The sequence below is a fragment of the Myxocyprinus asiaticus genome, chromosome 4 (genome assembly GCF_019703515.2).
Source record: "Myxocyprinus asiaticus isolate MX2 ecotype Aquarium Trade chromosome 4, UBuf_Myxa_2, whole genome shotgun sequence".
Taxonomy (NCBI): domain Eukaryota; kingdom Metazoa; phylum Chordata; class Actinopteri; order Cypriniformes; family Catostomidae; genus Myxocyprinus; species Myxocyprinus asiaticus.
The window spans coordinates 1,667,651-1,688,151 of record NC_059347.1 but is presented as its reverse complement, the minus strand read 5'-3'; the positions used below and the strand labels follow the sequence as shown (position 1 = coordinate 1,688,151).

Sequence of the window (20,501 nt, the reverse complement as noted above, 5' to 3'; positions counted from 1 at the left end):
TCTGAGAATAAATTCAGATATACAAATTTTCTTGTATAAATTCTTAAGGTGCATGTGTCAGTAATGGTAACTTGTGCTAATGAGGTTGAACATTGCAGTAATTAGTATTTGTAATTTATAGTTAAAAACCGATAGTCGAGATATTGCCATTGGCTTCCATTTCACTTAGCATGTTACCTGAGAAGAATATAGACAGTGTAACAGCTCACGAGGTTTCTGAGCTTCATGTAAAAACTTGTGCTTTTATCTACTTGCATTTGCTTTGTCTATTCTGCAGCTGTATTCATGAAATGTCATTGTTACTTTTTCCTGACGGTGTGTTGCACTAGAGGTTTCATGTGATTTATTAATTGAGTGATTAATGATGTGATTATTGTTTCCTCATCAGTTCCGTTGCATCAACAGCACAGCTGCAGGAGTCGCAGCCGCCGCTGGCTTTACAGAAATCTGTGTCCAATCTTCAGAAGCCCACACCAATAACCAACCACGAGGTACAAACAACACTCCTCGTAGTGTCGACTGCCTTCACTTTCTATTCATATGAGTTCAAGTAAAGACGCGAGTGAGAATCGTGTGTCTGATGTCTTCTCTAGAGTACATGCACAGGTGGACCAAAGCAATGGGCTCAGCTCAACGGAAAGGCAGTCAAAGCAGATGGTAAGAATCAACTCATCTCCGTTTGGTTGTTTTTGCATAATGGTGATGGCTTATGATGTTTCATTTGACATGTCATCTGAACATTTGACTGTGACTGTGAGGGGTTGTAATGTGCTGTTGACGTGTAACAGGTTTAAAGGTCTCAAGCCGACTGCAGCCATTCTCTCACGAGGAGTTTCCGACGCTGAAAGCAGCAGGAGAACAGGACAAGGCTGGCAAGGAAAGAAGCGTCTTCGATCCATCGTATGGGCCCGGACCAAGCCTCCGCCCGCAGAGTGAGCACTGCCCCTTTTGCCTCATTCATGTGTGTAATTCGTACTGATGTGGTGTTAATACTGTTTCTCTGTGATTGTCAGATGTGTCCAGCTGGAGGGAGGGAGGTGGGAGGAACCTGCAGGCGTCGGCTCTGTCTGCTGCTCCTCTCTCAGACACGGAGAACAAGAGCAGCAGTGCCGCAGCTGAGATGGGCTCTCCTCTTCCTCCTCCCTCCTCCTCCTCCTCATCCACTGCAGCAGCTGCTCAGTCGTGTGATGTGAAGGAGCCGTCACTGCGACCCGCTCAACCAGTGTGCCGGCCTGCTCCACCAGCCCTGCAGTACCAGCACCACACCACCACCACGTACCACGACATGCTGCCGGCCTTCGTGAGTCTCAAGTGTTCACAGTGAAAACTTATCTACATACTGAAGGGTTAAACTTTACAGCAAAAGAACAACATCCCGGAAGTAGTAAAAATAAGACAAAGGGTTGTAATGCGTTGTAAAGCTGATTTATCGGTTTTTCCCAACGGGTGCTATTCACACACCTCTAAATGGAAAAATGCCGTTAATTTTACTGGAAAAAGCTGTGTGTGAAAGTGACTTTCTCATCTCGCCCCCAAATCAGAGGAAAGAATGTGAAAATCAAGGCATTGTGACTTTGTCAGATTCATCTAGAGATGGTGCATGTCATAGCAGTGACCATATTATTATTATCATTTACTGTTAGCTTTTTTTATGTGTCATCAGACTAATAGGACTCAAATTTGAAGCTTATAAAGTCCTGGATGGTGTGAATGCTTAAACAGGCAAAATGGTATGGATTTATAATATTGTTCATCATAGACCGATATATCAGTTTTACCAATTAATCTGTGCCAATAGTTGTTTTTTTTAACTCGGTTATGGTTAAAAATCTATGCCGATAGTTTTTTATTTTTATGTTTTTTTTATTCCTCATCAATAAACCTCATCTGGTAAAATATATACAAAAGGCGTTATCTGGTGAATATATTAGGGCCCTATGGTTTCCGCGTTGCGGAATTGAATTGCCGTCATTGATAAGAAACATGTCTAAACGACTTGCCTCCGGTAAGACAACCGCATCTAAAATATTTAGAAACACACAATTAACTGCCAAGTACCGGGCGGAACAATATCCCAATGACTACTATGAGTCTGGTCAACAGCTTTTCTGTAAGTTTTGTCAACACACTATTGACTGGACTCGTAAAGATACGTGCAATTACCATTTAAAATCGAGAATCCATCTCAAGAACGAGGCAAAATCAACTACTGGTAGCTCAGCCCTGCAGGTTTCTATCATAGCTATCTCGTCATCAATAGATGCTAGACGTGAGTTTGTAGAGGATTTTGTTTCAATGTGTGCGGAGACAGACATACCACTTGAGAAAATGAAGATACCTCCCTTTCTTGTGAAGCAATGCAAACAGGGAGGCGCACTCCCAGAAAACTAAAGTAGCCTGAGACAGATTCACCTGCCGCACGTCTTTGACCAACACATGCAAAAAGTGCTGCAAGAGATCCGTGGAAAGAAAATCTTCATTGTTGTCGATGAAACCTCAGACAACCGAGATCGGAGTGTCCTCAACATTGTAATAGGTGAGTGTTTATTAAATTAGCATTGGCTTTTATTGTAGTAACTCGATTGTAGGTTTAACAATGGCTAGGCATTCTATAACTTTGATTTAGCTCACTGCTGCTCGTAATTCATGTACATTTCTAATATTAACACCTAAGGCACATTAGTCTATTTGGAAGAAGTATTAAAAGTAATTTTCCTATTTAATTCAGCAGGTACTGAAGGCAAATACTTTCTAACCGATGTGATCTTCATGGAGAGCTGCAACTTTTCATAATTTTCTCAGGCAGTGCTGCAGTCTCTCCACACCAGTCAGGTGAACTTAAATGACATTCTGGCAGTGGTAACTGACAATGCATCATATTGTCTTAAAGCCTTCAAAGATGTATTGAAGGGTCTAATGCCTAACAGTGTGCGTGCAACCTGCTTGTGCCATGTCACCAATTTGGGAGAGACCTGGCAACACTACAAATACTTCAGCGAGGTCACAGCTTTAGTGATGTGTCTGAAATCTGCTTTTTTCAAAAAACCTGCAAGAAAGAGGAGATGGTTGTGCTTTTTGACAATGGAGGCTGTGAAGCCCAAGGTACCTCCTGACCCGGGAAATACAAGATGGAATAGCTGGTTCGAATTAGTTCAGTACCATGCTGACCATGTTCATCTCTACAAGGAGTTTTTTATGGCTGAGAATTCCTCTGCTCAGGCAGTTAGAAACATCCTTGAACTGCTTGATACAGATGACAAGCTAGAGGCCCTGCAGGTGAAGCTGACCTGCATCTCTGAGGGGTGTGGCAAACTAGTTACAGCTCTGAGGGTGCTTGAGGGCAGTCTCTGTTTATAACATCATGGAGGATCTTGGTTCCTACTTAGTCAATGGAACAGCCAAAATCCATGGCTTTGGGGTCAAAACTGATGAGCTGCTGAACCAAATGACCATGCAGCAGAAGAGGGATGTACTTGATCACCTTCATGATGGATTTCACATTGCATTTGAAAAATGTTCAAAGCACTGGGATGTCCATCCTGCCAGAGAGATCTTCAAGATGATCAGAGTGTTTGATCCCAGACAGGCACCTGCGATGGAGAGGTATGTTGAGGCCTATGGTACTCTGTGGGCTCTGAAGAGCCCATCTCCAGAGCTCAGTGAGGAGTGGGCTGCATATCAACATTGGGTCCGAAATGAAGCCCTGTTGACTTCCCTGGACTTTGCTGACTACTGGAAAGGCACAATCCAACGATTTCCAAGGGTTGCAGAAATGGCAATGTCCTACATGTATTTTCCAGTCAGTTCAGTTGACTGTGAAAGGAGCTTCAGCAAGTACCAGACACTCCTCACTGACGAGAGAGTCTCTTATTGAGCTCAACACCAAGCACCTTACCATCATGTACGTCAGTGGAGATGTCTGTGAAAGATGGGAAATGCCCAAGAAAGCAGCACATGTTTCAAATGAATTAAATAACATTAACTGAGGGCATTGAGCCACCAGAAGGGAGTTTGAGCTAAATTCCATTTTTAAGTTACACTTTTATTTGTATATTTTATTTGGCCTACAGGCTACTTATTGCAATTTCATTTCTTTTATTCTCTGGTATGAATTATATTTTTGCCCTGAGAACTTTTGAGAGTGCTGAGAGTTTACACTATCCTGAATTTCCACACTATCCACAGTTTGAACAAAAAAAATATTGACATATATTGCAATTGTTTGTGCACGTAGTTGACTTTTTACAAGTAAAAATTGGTTAAAAATGAAAAATCCGAAACAGATGAAAATAAATCTGAAAAAATGGAATTTCGAAAAAAATTAAACGGAATTTGAGAAAAAATAAAACGGATTTCATTGGGCCATAATATATAGGCCAGGGCTCTTCAGTTACTTTCTTGTGGGGGCCGGATTATCCAGATGGAAATTTGACAGGGGCTAAAGACTTTTCCGTATCTATCTTAGCTTGCTCTTCTATTGCAAGTAACATGAAAAACAAAACTAAGCACCATTAATACTGTGTGATTTTTACATGAAAATTGTCAGGGGTGTTCAATTGACCCTTTGCTAAGACCCACATAAACGCCATAGTGTTTCTGACCAATCCTGTCTTAGCAACTGTTGCCATGTCACCATCACTCTGACACACTTTTTCTTATCTTCCAACGAGAGCCTATGGGAGTAATGTGTGTTTGAGGAGTTTTAAGCGGGATTTTATTGAAATGATCCAAAAAATAAAAAACCGTTGTTGCTGGGTCATTTGTAATAGTGACACTAGTTACCCAGAGAGTACACCTGCAGTGTTTTTCTGTTCACTTATGTTAATATTATTAAATGTGTAATCGCTATTAAATGAAGTTTTTCTCTTTTCAAGTGACTGTAATAATCGTTTGCCTTGATTCTGATTCACAGTCTCCACAGTTTTTAATCAGATTACTGTGTAATTTAACAATTTATTTTACAAAAAACTTCAGGTAAATATGCATTACAATGTCACTCTTCATACCAGCCCACGAGAAATATTATCCAGTCTGTTTATGAGAATATTTTGCCAAAAAAACGTCATTCACTGCAATCTCCCATTCATTCTTATGGGGAGTTCTGCAGAGCTTGTTGGAGCGAGCAACCATAACCACGGGGGGCGGAGCTTAGTGAAGGGTTAATTAAGTTTTTTAAGGTCTGGTCCTTCTATGATCTGGCTGAAGAAAAAACTTGACTTAACCTTAACTAACAAATAGATTTTGATCAATTTTACTTCAAAAAATAAAAACAATGATCATTTTAACATATCAGGGCTATTGTTTATAAACTATGAAAATAACGAGGAACATTTACCTTTAACAACCTTTAACATCTGCTAAAGGCCATATATTTGACTATATTAACCTACATAAGAAAAGAATGGACATCTAACATAGACCATTTTACATGAGAATAAATGTAAAACTGGAAAAAGTGTCTATTCTTCCGCTCTCTATATTATCCTGCCATTCAGTGACAAGAAAATTAGCCTTCCCTTGTCTATCAAATATTGTGCATTTGCACACAGAAGCCAGATATTTATATTACAGACCCTGAACAGGTGAGACATGCCTGTTTATCTCATGAAATGGTGAGAATAAAAGCAAAGTTTTTTGTGTTTTCTTTGAAGGTTAGATGTTCTCTTTTGTTGAATATGATTTTGCATATAAACTGACACCACTTGTAACAACTGCTCTGATCATATATTTTCAAGTCTATAGATTTGACCTCACTGGATCAAATATGCTCACCTTAACTGTGCTGGTTCATTTTTTGGAAAGTAGTGTCAGTGACCAACGGCCAGAAAAACTAAAACAAGTGCACTCCGGTCCAAATCTGTGCTGTGAAGACAGCTGAATGCTGTTGCATGCGGTGAGCAACACTGAGTGTGGTGAAAATCACAGCTGAGTTTTGCGCAGAGTGTGTTCTGATGATCAGACTGTGAATTATCAAAAATGGATGGATGGCCACATAAAAATGATTGCCGTGCCAGATTTCGCCCTTGGGCCAAATTGAGTAGCCCTGATATAGTTTATAAAAAGCTTAATTTGTTAAATACTTAAATATAGAGCATCGTAACTGAGCCAAATCTGTTATTACAAAATAAGAGTCCCCTGTGTGTCAGGCTTCATAGTAAAAAGTCCCACATTATTCACCAAATCTACATTTTTTGGATATTATTGAAATTTTGGTTGCACATTACAACTTTTGGGATTTTATTCATTTTAGACTCTCTTAGCCTCTATGTCACTGTCCTTCACAGTAAGAAAAGATGAAGATTTTTTTTTAATAGTGTATATATATCGATTTAAAAAAGAAACTGTCGGCTGAGTAATCAGCCTTTTCCACCATCTTAGTTATTGTATTTGAAAAATTATCACTATCGGTCGACCTCTAATATTGAATATTTGCCATAATGTGAAAATCATGATCAACAGTATCAGATGAACATTGTGTATCAGTCCATCACATATAACGTGGTGGCTAAACCCTTTTTTAAATTACTTCCTGTTTATTTGTTTGTCAGATGTGTCCTAAAGACACTCGTGATGCTCCGAGCTCCTCCGATCACGGCCCTGCCACTGTGGCCCCTGTGCGCTTTAATTCCAGGTTCACCTTTAGACCAGCGATCCCTGCGCCAGAGCCGGTCAAGTAAGAGTTCATCCATCACTAAACTAATCCAACAGCAGCATCAACTGCGTTTTCATTCTCTATAAAATGATTTGTTTTGTTTGTAGTGGTGATGTAAAGAGAGAGAACCGCTTCCCCCGAATGCCCCCGCGCCCCTCTGCTCGCCCGATCCGCCAGCCAGGAGATCGAGCCCCCCGTGCTGCCATAATCAACCCTGATGACCTGAAAGACCTGGATGAACTGGACAATGACTGTGAAGATGGCTGGGCAGGTGAGCGCGTGCTCTAACAGAATCGTTTGTGAAATGTGTTCAGTGCATGATGGTCTGCTGTTCTTCAGGTCTTCATGAGGAGGTGGATTACAGTGAGAAGCTGAAGTTCAGTGATGATGAGGAAGATCACTCCCCATATGAGAAGAATAAGATCTGGTGAGTCTGCCTGTGTTCCCAGAATACTGAAAACTACACAAACATCTTTTTTTTAATTTTATTTTATCTTTATATAGGAGACAAAATTTGGATACATTCAAGTCAAGATGACTTCCTATAAATTTCACAAAAACTGTGTAATACTTCTTGAACCCAAACAGAGGAATTACAACTAAAATTTACAACAGGGTACAGTACAGTGTAATAGCACATTTGCACAGTTACAGTGTTTACTTAACAATGACAATTTGTGATGACATCTATTATATAATTACTAATTCTCTGGGTCCAAAAATTCCCTTCATCTTCTCCACAAAAAAAGTCCCTTTTGTTTTTTTGCTTTTAAAGAAAAGGTAAGAATTTCCATCCTATATATCTCCATTACAATTGCCTTCCAGTCATCTATAGTGGGTGAAGTAGGTTGAAGCCATTTACAAGTAATAGCCTTTTTGGCTGCTACCAGGATTATTTTCCATAGGTATGTAGAATTTGTCTCATGGAAATCCAAGTTTCCAAAATATAACACATTAAATTGGAATGGAATGTTAATCTTTAATATAGCCTCTAATATCCTATGGATGGCTTTCCAAAATAGGTGAATAACTGGACATGCCCAGAATATATGATGATGATTTGCTACTTCGGAGTTACATTGTCTCCAACACTGAGATCCTCTTTCACTGTAACTCTGTTGCACTGGAGTAACAAAAAAATCGAATTACATTTTTCCAGACAAATAATCTCCACTGGTGGGAGCCTGTGGTTTCCCATTGAAGAGGTATTTAACCAAACCTCTTTTGTTATTATCATATTTCCTTCTCCCATTTTGTTTTAACATAGGAGGTAGATTCTGATCAATTATTTTGAAGACAATGATAAAATGTAGAAATTACTTAACTAACTGTAGAAGCCTTATAAGCAGACAAGAATATCTTCACTAGATCATTTTGTGCCCAATTCCTCTCCTTATTTACAGTTGAGTTAATGTAATGTCTTATTTGAAAATATCTGAACAATTCGTGATTACCCAACCCAAATTGATTCTTAAATTCCTGGAAAGGTAAGAGAATTTTATTGTTCGTAATAGAATAATATGATGTAACTCCTTTCTTAATCCAATTCTTAAAGGCTTCGTCCAACGTATTTGGAGTAAAATCCGTATCATATGCACACCACCTCAGTATTTTTAGAACGTCTTTTAATGTACATGTTTTAATTAGTGTTGCCCACGTTTCTAAAGTAGTAGTAATCCATGGATATCCTTTACTTATATAAATTCTTAATAAATGTTCATCTGCAATTACTGCTTGAGTCAGTACTTCAGAAAAAGTGAACATTCAGTCTGTTTCCATCTAGCTTTATGCCATGGATTATACCAGCAAACTATGGGTCTTAATTGTGCAGCTATATAATAAACTTTAAGAGATGGGAGGGCCAAACCCCCCTTTTCTTTAGGTATCTGAAGTGTTCTATACTGAACTGTTTTTTTTTTTTTTTTTTTTTTTTGCCTTGCCAGATAAATCTTATAATCCATATGTCCCAGTCTCTAAATTATTGTTCTGAGATCTTTACTGGGAGTGACTGGAATAAGTATAAGAGCCTAGGGAGCATATTTATTTTAATAATGTCCACTCTCCATGGATAACACTCCACCTCCGAATATCTATTCGTAGTTTGCTCTTTAGGGGTCTATAATTTACATCAAACAGCGTACTAGTATCTTTTGGCAGGTATATTCCCAAATATTTTATTACCTTTTTATTATAATTAATCTTATATTTTAACCTTATTTCTTCTGAGGGGATAAAATTGTAGCCAGTAACCTGTGTTTTTTGCACATTTAGTCTATATCCTGATAAAGTACCAAATGTATCTAGTGTTGACAAGGTTTATAAATGATATTGCAGGGTCTCCAAGATATATCAAAACATCATCTGCGAATAATGCTACTTTATGTTCTTCCTCACCCATCTCTATCCCCCTAATATCGTGACTCTGGCGTATCCATTGACTCAGGGGTTCAATATAAAGTGCAAAAAGAAGGGGAGAAAGAGGGCACCCCTGTCTTGTGCCTCTTTCCAAATTAAGAAAATTAGACAGACTACCATTCACTTTGATTCTTGCTTGTGGACACGAAAATAATAACTGTATGGCTTTTAAGAGTGTTTTTATGAAAACCAAATTGTTCTAAGACTCTATATAGGTATGACCACCTGACGGAATCAAAGGCTTTTTCGGCGTCCAGACTCACTATCGTTGCTGGTATGTTACTCCCTTGAATCTGTTTCATTATATGTAGTGTGCATCTGACATTGTCCTGCATTTGTCTTTGCCAAATGAACCCTGTCTGATCATTATGAACTAATTCTGGAAGTATTTTTTCTATATTCCTAGTAAGTATTACTGGATATAACTTATCAACATTCAGGACTGGAATAGGCCTATAAGAACCACATTCTGGCTTGTCATTCCTTCCTTTGGAATAGGGGGGATAATCGCTTCATTCCAAGAAATAGGAATCTCCTTTCCATGAAGTGCAGTGTTACAGGCAGGAAGAAGGATAGGAACAAGCTGTTCCTTGAATTTCTTATACCATTCTGCCGTAAACCCGTCTCATGAATTTCTGTCAATCTATGAAGAGTTTTTTTTTTTGGATCTCTAATTTTGTAAATTGTGTTATCAACTTGTTTTTTACGGAGCTTATGAGCCAGGAGTTTTATCGACTTACTCTCAGCTTCGTAATAGCGCTGTTTTAGAAAACTGAGATTCTTCTCTATTTCCACATTAGGTATCTCTGTGATTTCTTCTCTTTTCCAGTTTCTTGCATTAAGCCTGGTCTTTGAGCTTGTGTACTTTTATGTTCCATTTCCAACTCTTTTAACTTTGTTTGTAATTTAAATAACTTCTCCTGTCTTAATTTCTTAGCTAATGTGGTTTCTGCAGTTATTATTCCTCTCAAGACAGCTTTACAAGCATCCCAAAGTACTGCCGGGGATACCTCTCCATTGTCATTCTCCTTCAAGTAGTGTTCAATTTCAATTTTCATCCGTGCTGTAAACTGCTCATTATTTAAGATGCTAGAATTCAGTCTCCATAATGTATTAATATGAATTTTAATTAATATGACTCACTGATGCGTATACTGGTGCATGATCAGACAGGTCCATTGTTCCTATGCTGCATTTAGTTATCTTATTTGTGTCTTTTTGAAGTATAAATAGAATAGACTATTTAGAGTATTTTGAAGGTGGCTGGGAATAGTGATTATAGTCTCATCCTGTGGGGAAAAAAATCTCTCCATGTCTATCAATCCTACATCTCTTAATAGAGCTTTATGTTTCCTTACTATATGAGTTAAGGGTCTCTCTGTCAGTTTAGAGGTATCCAGTTTTGAGTTCAGAATTGTTAAAGTCTCCCCCACAAATTAAATTTCCCTGTGTCTCAGTTGAGAAATGTAACTGGAGCCCCTTCAATTTGTCATTTAAAATGTATCGCCCTTCTTTATCTTTAATTTCAGTCTGGTGGTCATACATAAGCTTATTTGATATTAAAATAGCCACTCCCCTTCTCCTACCAGAAACATATGTTGATGAACATACATATTTAAAACCCTTTCAGGCCAATTTAGAGTGTTCCATCTGATCTAGATGGGTCTCCTGTAGAAATGCTACCTGAACCTTAACTTTTGTCAAAATGAAAAAAAGATTTGTTCTCTTAATGGGATTGTGGATTCCATTTGTTATGTGACTAATTTAAACATGTACTCTTTACCAACCATGTACTATGCAATATATTTGAACACTTACGTATGTTTAACAAAACTGTACTTGCATTTTCCCCGTATTATAAAATAACAACAGAACATTGAACAATATAAGGAACTTGAACAGCAAAAAATTATCACAGAAAGTGACTTCCACAGATGAGATCTCCGATCTATGGATCTTATTGAAGCCTGGATGGTAATTTGGCTCTGAGGGAAAAACCTCAGCCCAGTATCTTGGAGTAAGGGCCCTCACTGATGTAACAGCGTATAGTAACACCTTGTGGTTCAAATATAGGATCTCCCAACATTTGGCTAAAATTAACAAAAACTTGTATAGGGCTACTATTTTAACCCATACAATTAAGCTACCCAGGTTTACTTGAACTATACAAGAAAAACACCGCCTGACCTGATATACCTTGATCCCGTTATTGTCCTACCATATTCATCAGTTCAAGCGATCAGTATATGGAAGTTTCTGGAGTTTAGCTCGGTTACCGATCATTTTCGTCTGAAACTTTTCAGTCACTCCACAAAATCTGGTGCTGCATTTGTTTCCACTGAACCACCTCGCCCCCTTTTCGTTGTTCTGGTTCGGCGCTGGATGCATTCAAAGAGCATCTGTTGTTGTGGGATGACATCCACCTGTGGGCCCCGGTCCTTCATATCCTTTGTCATCTCCTCTGCAGAATTGTAGAGCACAGTTTCTCCTTCATAGAAAACCCGGAATTTCACCAGATATTGAGTCTGGAACCTGATCCTTTTTTCCTTCAATGCTTTTTTTGCCTGTGTGTATTCTTTGTGTTTCTTTAGGACATTTGGGGGGTAATCATGGTCACATGTAATTTGAGCATTGTTCCATTTCAGTCCTCCTTTTTTCCCATACCTGCCTCAATTTCTTCTTTTGTTTTAAAGCTCAGGAATTTGACGATGATGGAGCGTGATCTCGTGGTGTCCGTGCGTTTCGGTGCCAGAGCTCTATGAGCCCTCTGAATATGCAGGTCTGTCGATGGGTCAAGCCCCAGCCCATTCTTCAGTAGTTCTTCAATAAAGTTCGCTTCCCTCTGGTTGTCCGTATAATCGGATTTTATCCCACCTAGACCTACCCTCCTGATCTGTTAATTTGGCCTCAAGCTGGGCCTGAGACAGCACCTCCCCCGTCTGTTGTATTTGTTCCTCAGCCTCCATGATACGATTCTCGGCTTCCATCCACTTGTTAGTGTTATTTAAATCTTCCTTAATGTCTGCCAGTTTTTCATTGTTTTCCTTTCTGAATTCTCTTAGCTCTTCGAGTATTTTCACCAAGCTAATTTCCCCCTCAGTTTTAGCCTATCGACTACCAGCAGGATCCGTTTCGCCCAATTCCTCTTCAGACCCTATCTGATCTCGATAGCCTGGGATTTTCTATTGTCTCGCCCTGATTTCCATCCTTGCTCCATTGCAATGTTCTATGTAAAAATTGAGAGTATTTGAAAAATTTGGGGCTTTTAGGAAGCGGTTTTCTCACGCAGCCATCAGTGTTCGCGTGCTAACGGAAGCCCCCAAAACATCTTTTTTTATTTATTTATTTATTTATTTATTTTTTATTGTTATTATTAAAACACCATTTATTAAACAAAACACTTTTGTTAATGTTGTCATAACCATTCATTCACTGAGTTGGAATTCAGTTTTGTTTGATTCAAACTGATAACTTGAGTCATTTTAAAAAAGAACCGGCTGATAAAAGTCATGAATCGAACTACACTCGTCACTCTGTATAGTTGATGTCTTGTGCAACCAGTGATGCAATGCAATAGATGTTTTTATTTAATTTTGTTGAAGCCAGTCTTTATATCTTATCTCATCGATTCAGACATTAAACTCACAACATTTCTTTTGATGTGGCAGGAGTGTTCTTGTGATCTAACATGTTGTATGTGTGTGTTTCAGGGATGACTGGGACGATCATCATTCATCTCAGAGCACAGGAGATGGTCCGTTCCTGCAAGACACTGAGGAGGACACATACACATGCCAGCCAGAACCATTGCCCTCCAGAAAGACCAATGGACCCTTCTCCTCTACTGAATCTCAGGTCACTAGCATTTAACATTCATTGGAACATCAATCCTTTTGAGTTCCATGGAAGGTTCTAGCATCAGTGCAGTCTGATTGTAGAGAGCTAGTGTGAACTTTTGTTGTATATGGGTATTTGTGGTTCGCAGCACCAGCAGAAGACCTGTATAAATAGCGAGTCCACAGAGGAGCAGGAGGAGCAGCAGCGTCAGGCACCTCCTCGAGGGAAGTTTGTCTCTGCCGATACCTCTGAAGCTGTTGAGAGGGCGCGCAGACGACGCGAGGAGGAGGAGAGAAGAGCCCGTGAGGAGAGACTCGCTGCCTGCGCCGAGAAACTAAAAAAACTGGATGAGAAATTTGGCAAGACTGAGAAACCTGTGCGCTCTGGAGAAAGCCCGAGGGAAGCAGAGAGCAAAGAGCTGATGCAGTCTCCAGGCAGGAAGTCCTCCAAACAACACCAGGACAGCTGGCAGTATGGCAACAAAGGTACAGCACGAGAAGATGCAAACTGAATGCACATATTGGCTTTATTTTAAGTGGCTATGCTTTGAAGGTCTACACGGCACTCACACTAAAACCTTCTTCAAGAAGTTGAGTCTGTAAATAACAAAAAACTCTTGATAATCTTGCCAATCTCACTCATGGATATGGATTGTTGACTAATCACCAACTTGTCCATCAGTGAGATTGTCAAGTATCCTACTGATATCCTCAAACATAGACAACTGCTTGTAAGTTGATTAGAGGAAATTATTATCTGTGTGTTGTCTCTTTGATGCAATGTAATGCTGCGTTTAGTCTGTTTTCCTGACACTTTAATTCATTTCTAACAGAAGTGTCAGATACACCTGTTGAGTCGTCCAGTCAGGATTATAAGGATGAAGGTTGTAACTACCACAATGATGGTCCTGAGTCCACCTCTCCACTCCTCGACTACAGTCGGCATCAGAAGCCTATTCCGCCCCGATTCCAGAAACCGCACCAACAGCAGGTGAAGTTCTTCAAAAAAAAAACCTTCAAAACAGCATGTTACTTGTTTTAATGCTGTTGCCAGTTAAAACGGTTGAAGTCAGAAGTTTACATACACTTAGGCTGAAGTCATTAAAACTCATTTTTAAACCACTCCTCAGATTTCATATTAGCAAACTATAGTTTTGGCAAGTCGTTTAGGATATCTACTTTGTGCATGATACGAGTAATTTTTCCAACAATTGTTTACAGACAGATTGTTTCACTTTTTAATTGACTATATCACAATTCCAGTGGGTCAGAAGTTTACATACACTAAGTTAACTGTGCCTTTAAGCAGCTTGGAAAATTCCAGAAAATTATGTCAAGCTTTTAGGCAGTTAGCCAATTCACTTCTGATGGGCTAATTGGCTAATTGCAGTCAATTGGAGGTGTACCTGTGGATGTATTTTAAAGCCTACCTTCAAACTCTAATTTTAAAATTATAAATTATAATTATTATAAACTCATTGCCTCTTTGCTTGACATCATGGGAAAATCATAAGAAATCAGCCAAGACCTCAGGTCAATTTACAAATGCATGAAGGTACCACGTTCATCTGTACGCAAGTATAAACACCATGAGACTACGCAGCCATCATACCGCTCAGGAATGAGACGCACTCTGTCTCCTAGAGATGAACGTAGTTTGGTGCGAAAAGTGCAAATCAATCCCAGAACAACAGCAAAGGACCTTGTGAAGATGCTGGAGGAAACGGGTAGACAAGTATCTATATCCACAGTAAAACAAGTCCTATATCAACATAACCTGAAAGGCTGCTCAGCAAGGAAGAAGCCACTGCTCCAAAACTGCCATAAAAAAGCTAGACTACAGTTTGCAAGTGCACATGGGAACAGAGATTTTACTTTTTGGAGAAATGTCCTCTGGTCTGATGAAACAAAAATTGAACTGTTTGGCCATAATGACCATCGTCATGTTTGGAGGAAAAAGAGGGAGGCTTGCAAGCCGAAGAACACCATCCCAATCATGAAGCATGAGGGTGGCAGCATCATGTTGTGGGGGTGCTTTGCTGCAGGAGGGACTGGTGCACTTCACAAAATAGATGGCATCATGAGGAAGGAAATATATGTGGATATATTGAAGCACCATCTCAAGACATCAGCAATGAAGTTAAAGCTCAGTCACAAATGGATCTTCCAAATGGACAATGACCCCCAAGCATACCTCCAAAGATGTGGCAAAATGGCTTGAGGACAACAAAGTCAAGGTATTGGAGTGGCCATCACAAAGCCCTGACCTCAATCCGATAGACAATTTGTGGGCAGAACTGAAAAAGCATGTGCGAGCAAGGAGGCCTACAAACCTGACTCAGTTACACCAGTTCTGTCTGGAGGAATGGGCCAAAATTCCAGCAACTTATTGTGAGAAGCTTGTGGAAGGCTACCTAAAATATTTGACCAGAGTTAAACAATTTAAACCAAATACTAACAAAGTGTTAAAAGCTGAAATAAATCATTCTCTCTCCTATTATTCTGACATTTCACATTCTTAAAATAAAGTAGTTATTCTAACTGACATAAGATAGGGAAAGTTTTCTATGATTAAATGTCAGGAATTGTGAAACCTGAGTTTAAATGTATTTGGCTAAGGTGTATGTAAACTTCTGACTTCAACTCTATGTACAGTGACAGTCAAACATAATTACAAAGTTCATATCAAAACAACATTTTATGAAAAGAAGTTTGTAAGGTTTTCAATAATGAACCGTTGGTGTTCAAATCAAAGTATTGATACTTTGTGGTCATTAAATGCAAGTGGAACTTTGGTAAGCAGTATTAACATTTAATCACTTGCAGGATGTGAATTAGAAGTAAAATTCTAATTTCAGTAGTTAAAATGCTAATTCTTGACAGCAGTAATAGAATTAACACCAGTAATAGCGTGAATAGTTAATGTGTTGAACTACACCTGTTGTCAGGGGAGGCAAGTGTGAACTTTTAATCAATGTCACAGTGTTCATTGCAAATATGGCTCTCAGTGAGGTTGGTTCTTAGAAAAGATCGAGTCATTGGTTTGCAGATGACACTGGCTTTGAAATTTTAAGTGTCCAAATACTTTTTCTGGCCAGTGTACGCTTCTCATTTTATTTTTGAATTATGATGTTTCGTGTCATATTTTATTTGAATGAGTTTTTTTGTTTGTTTTTTTTTTGTGTTTTTTTTCTGATTGCTCTCTAGGAGCAGGTGTATAAGATGTCATCATGGCAGCAGTTTGGTCACCCCACCCAGTCCAGCTCTGCTCACCCACAGAGAGGCTTTTACCCCCCTCATGTGCTGGGCTTTGACCCACGCTGGATGATGATGCCACCCTATATGGACCCCCGCATGGCGCAAGGGGATTTCTACCCTACTGGGGTTCACTCATGTGGTAAATGAAGAGATAACCCTGATTTATTTAGTTATGGGTGTTTGCGAAGTGAAGCATTACTATTACTATTGTTCAAACCTCTAATTATTAAACAGTGTTGAGTGTGTAAGTGGTCCTGCAGCGTTTGTGCTCCAGACATGAATGATCCCTCAAATCATGTGTCTTGAGGAGAGGTGTGCTGTCACTTTACTAAGACATCAGACTTACCATTTCACCTAGTGGATGATAAAATTAGTTCAACCTAATAGATTTAGGTTGAAGGAAGGACTCAAGTCCTATGTAGAGACCAGAATATCATAAGCTGCTTTTCCACCATCGAGCCAAACTGTTCGAAAACCTCATTGCAAAACAGTGTTAATCTGGGCCAGTTGACGTAACACACACGTCAGTTTGCGACAGTGTGAGAGGTAAACATTTGTGCAAGTACGCTATGGTGGATGATTACATATTCCAGTTTTTAGGCCTGCTTTTTTTCCCTGGTTTTTAATCTGCCAAAGCAAAGACACTGCACATGTTCCAAAAAGAAAAGCAAAGAGAAAAGTCGAGAGGTTTCCTATTATATGCTGAGGGGTGCTGTATACTACTGGACATGAACACACAAAGGTAAAAGTTCCCAGATTAGGACATTTATTGACAATATTATATGAATGATACATTGAAGTTTAATGAGCTAGCTGGTGTAATCTAGTTTCCTGGTGGGAATAGGGTGTGTAAAAAAATAATGGGCATTTTCCAAACTGCATTTTTGCACCCTGGAAGGGCACTGTGGGAAAGGGATGCCACTCGAAGAGTGTTTCCAAAACAAAAGTAAGAAAAAAAAAAATTCTCAAAGGTCCCTTATGCAAGACTGTTAGCGAAAGGTTAATTTATACAGTAATGTCGTGCTCCCTTTAGAGTACTTGCATCAAGAGTCCTATCCTTCAGAGTGAGTAGGGCATAGGGATAATCAATTGCAATTGGAATTCGCCCAATGTACTATACTAGTTAAACCCCCATCATAAAATCACGAAAATACACTAAACATACACTATTTTTATTAACTTCACCCAAATATTAGTGAACTTGGCCAGCAACTTAGAAAAAATGGAGTTACCTTGGCATTGGCAAATTTATAATCGTGAGTCATTGCGTACTAAAAGCATTCCTCCAGTTGAGCACTGTTAGCTAACCGTGCAAAAAAATAAATCAAGTATTGAACCGTGCTCAAGTGGAAATGCTAAAGGAACCGTTCTTCGCCATGCTCAGAACTGTATGGCCCGGTGGTGGAAAAGCACTTATAGAGACTTGAGGGTGGATTCTTGACTTGGAAGCAATAACCCAGGAAACCCTTGCAAATGCAAAGCAATGCCCCAGCAATTACCCAAAACATGAGCATCTGCATAGGTATGCACTAACAACCATGCATAACACTGTGACGCCCTAGCAACACCATTGCCACCACCCAGGACACCATAGTAATTTGCTGTCACCCACTTAACAGCTAGCATCCATGTAGCAATGCCTTAGCAACCACTCAGAATACTAGCAACTGCATTGGTACGTGCTAATAACATTCAGAAGACCGTAGTGATGCCCTTGCAGCATCCTAGCAACCAACCAGAACACAGCCACAAAGGAATGTGCTAAAATGAACCAAAACCACTTAGCAACCATATTGCAATGCCCCAGGAACCACCCAAAACACTAGCAACTGCACGCACACTAACAGTCTCTCGGAACACTATAGTAACCGCTTTGGATTGCCCAAGCGACCACCCAGAATACCTTGGTAATGTGCTGACAACCACTAACAATATCTTATAGTTAATAATAACTAACAATATCTAACGACCTAGCAGTTGCATAGCAATATGCGTAAAACCCACACAGAACACCTTAGCGACTACAACACAATGCCCTGGCAACCACCCAGAACACTCTTGTGTTGTGGTGGTGAGTCTTCCATGGACAGACACCACTCAGAAAATGTAAATCTTTTAAAGATTTTTTTTATGTTTTTATTTTTAAGGACTGGTGAAACCTGTCATTCAGCAGGATCACCTCAATGGCCCCAGTTCTGCATCTGATGAAGGCTGCCATCCCAGCATGCATCAGGAGAGGAGGGCACTGTCCACTGAGCCCTACCAAGTGTGGAACCAAGACAGCTACCCCTCTGCCCGCAGTTTCACCCCACCCTACCAGAGACAGCGTGAGAATGGCGACAGGAGTCAGGCAGACGACAGGAGCGATAGGTCGAGCTCCAGGCACGACTCTTATGAGGACAGAGTTCATGAGTGCGTGGACAGTCCAGCAGAGGATATGACCCATCAAGAGTTCCGCCAGAGCAGAGGCTCAGACGTGTCTCTCGGGTCTCAGCAAGAGGTTCACCATGTGGGGTTCTCGGCTCTAGGCAGGACTCATCATGGGGACTTCTATAAATCAGACCACAGGGACATCTCCTCTAGTAGACATCAGAAAGACATCACCGAGTCCCGTGATGAGGGCTATGACAGCAAGGACAAGAGCCATGACTCTGACTTCTGGAGGAAGGACAGAAAGGATGGCAGTGGTCCGACCCAGTGGTCTGACCAAGGGTCCAGCAGCAGTAGTGTTAGTCAACCGTCAGAGTCCAGTAGCAGAACTTTCAGGAGGACTGGACCCATCAAGAAACCTGTGCTGAAACCCTTGAAGGTCGAAGACAAAGAGAACGAGAAACCCAAATCTGAACCCGAAGAGAAGCCCGTCCCCTACAGGCTCGAGAAGGAAGTGGTCACCAACGTTTATGACCTGAAGAAAGATGTCCCACCTCAGTCTAACAGACATTACGCGCCACCGACTGTTGCCTCTACTGCGGAGAAACAAGCAGAACCTCCAAAAGTCGAGAAAACGACCAACCCGCCTGAAGAGTTGCATAAGGAGAACTGCTGGGACGGCATCAAGTCTCACTCTGTAGATGTCTTGGAGAACAGAGAGCCACCAGCGGCACGCCGCAACAACTGGATATTCATTGACGAAGAGCAGGCGTTTGCCAGGGCCAGAGGAGCGGGTCGCGGAAGTGGGCGCGGGTTCAGAGAGTTCAGTTCTCATGGTGGAGCTCGTGGAGGACGCAATGACAACAACAGAGGAGCCTACAACAACACCAGCATGCAAAGACCTGCTCGAGGATGTGGAGGCCGAGAGTTTAGAAGCGAGGACCTACAACGAGGCAAACCCCGCAGACGCAACGTCAGCGAGACGCACAGCGAAGCCTCGGAATATGAGGAGCAGCCCAAACGGCCGCGCCAGAAGGCCGCTGAGAACGGAGAGGCTTCGTTCCCTGTGTCTGGAGATGTCAAGAGGGCCGACCGAGAGTCATGGAGATCAAACAAGGTCTACACGGATGATCAGAGCGCCAGCAGTGATTCCTGGGACAAGATGAAATCGACAAGAGTATTTGGAAGGTCCTTGCCCCCTCGCCTTAATGCTGGATTCAACCGTGGATTTGGATCGAGGGACATTTCCACTTGGAGAGGCAGAGGAAATCAGTTTGGAAGCAACACAACACAAGAGAACGGATACAACATCAGTTCAGAATCCTATTCCAAACGCTCATTGGAGCGCGAGCCCCTGAAATACCCCTCTAAATTTACCGGACCCTTTGTAGAGAATGGCATCGAGGACCGAGAACGAAGTTACTATTTAGATAATGATAATCCCGACAGACCGCTGAGAAGGCGTCGTCCCCCGCGCCAGGATAAACCTCCGCGCTTCAGGCGCCTGCATCAAGAACGTGAAGTAGGAGGTCAATGGAATAGTGAAGATTATGTGAACGGAGACTTTCCCAATCCATTGTCGGGTCGTTCCAAGGGTGGAGAGGAGCACTGGCCCAACCACTACTTGGGCGGAAGGTCACAGGAGGTCAAGGGTCAGAGTCAGGGTGAGGACTGGGAGACTGGATCCGAGAATAGTGACTTCAGTGAATGGAGGGAGAAGCGAGGAGGAGGACCACATGGCGACTCGCTGACAGAGGCGGCCCACGATGACGCCGGCCCTGAGAAGAGAGAGCTCTCTAAACGAAGCTTCTCTAGCCAGCGGCCTGTTGTGGAAAGACAGAACCGCAAGACCGATGTGTCTGTGGAGAACAACAAGATAACCCGTACGGCTGATGTGCCATCTAGTGTGGGTCCCTGCAGTAGAAACAAGAGCTGGCAAAATGGTATCTCTTCCAACAGCAAACGGTACA

General features: G+C 40.9%; 2 protein-coding genes across 8 annotated transcripts in view; both read left to right on the top strand.

The window, feature by feature from the left end:
- nup214 (nucleoporin 214) overlaps positions 1-20,501 on the top strand; it is a 319,628-nt gene that overhangs the window by 162,865 nt on the left and 136,262 nt on the right. The window lies entirely within an intron of this gene.
- Positions 1-20,501, top strand: part of prrc2b (proline-rich coiled-coil 2B) — a 45,791-nt gene that overhangs the window by 5,989 nt on the left and 19,301 nt on the right. For 5 of the 6 annotated variants that reach the window (XM_051688903.1, XM_051688874.1, XM_051688913.1 and 2 more), the window contains 12 exons: positions 389-491; positions 594-657; positions 789-932; positions 1,014-1,300; positions 6,549-6,673; positions 6,760-6,923; positions 6,992-7,079; positions 12,778-12,922; positions 13,053-13,389; positions 13,737-13,894; positions 16,111-16,300; positions 18,309-20,496. In XM_051688903.1, coding sequence (XP_051544863.1) covers positions 389-491; positions 594-657; positions 789-932; positions 1,014-1,300; positions 6,549-6,673; positions 6,760-6,923; positions 6,992-7,079; positions 12,778-12,922; positions 13,053-13,389; positions 13,737-13,894; positions 16,111-16,300; positions 18,309-20,496 — 3,993 coding nt within the window. The remainder of the gene's footprint in view (positions 1-388; positions 492-593; positions 658-788; positions 933-1,013; positions 1,301-6,548; positions 6,674-6,759; positions 6,924-6,991; positions 7,080-12,777; positions 12,923-13,052; positions 13,390-13,736; positions 13,895-16,110; positions 16,301-18,308; positions 20,497-20,501) is intronic. The other variant, XM_051688884.1, reaches the window with a different exon arrangement.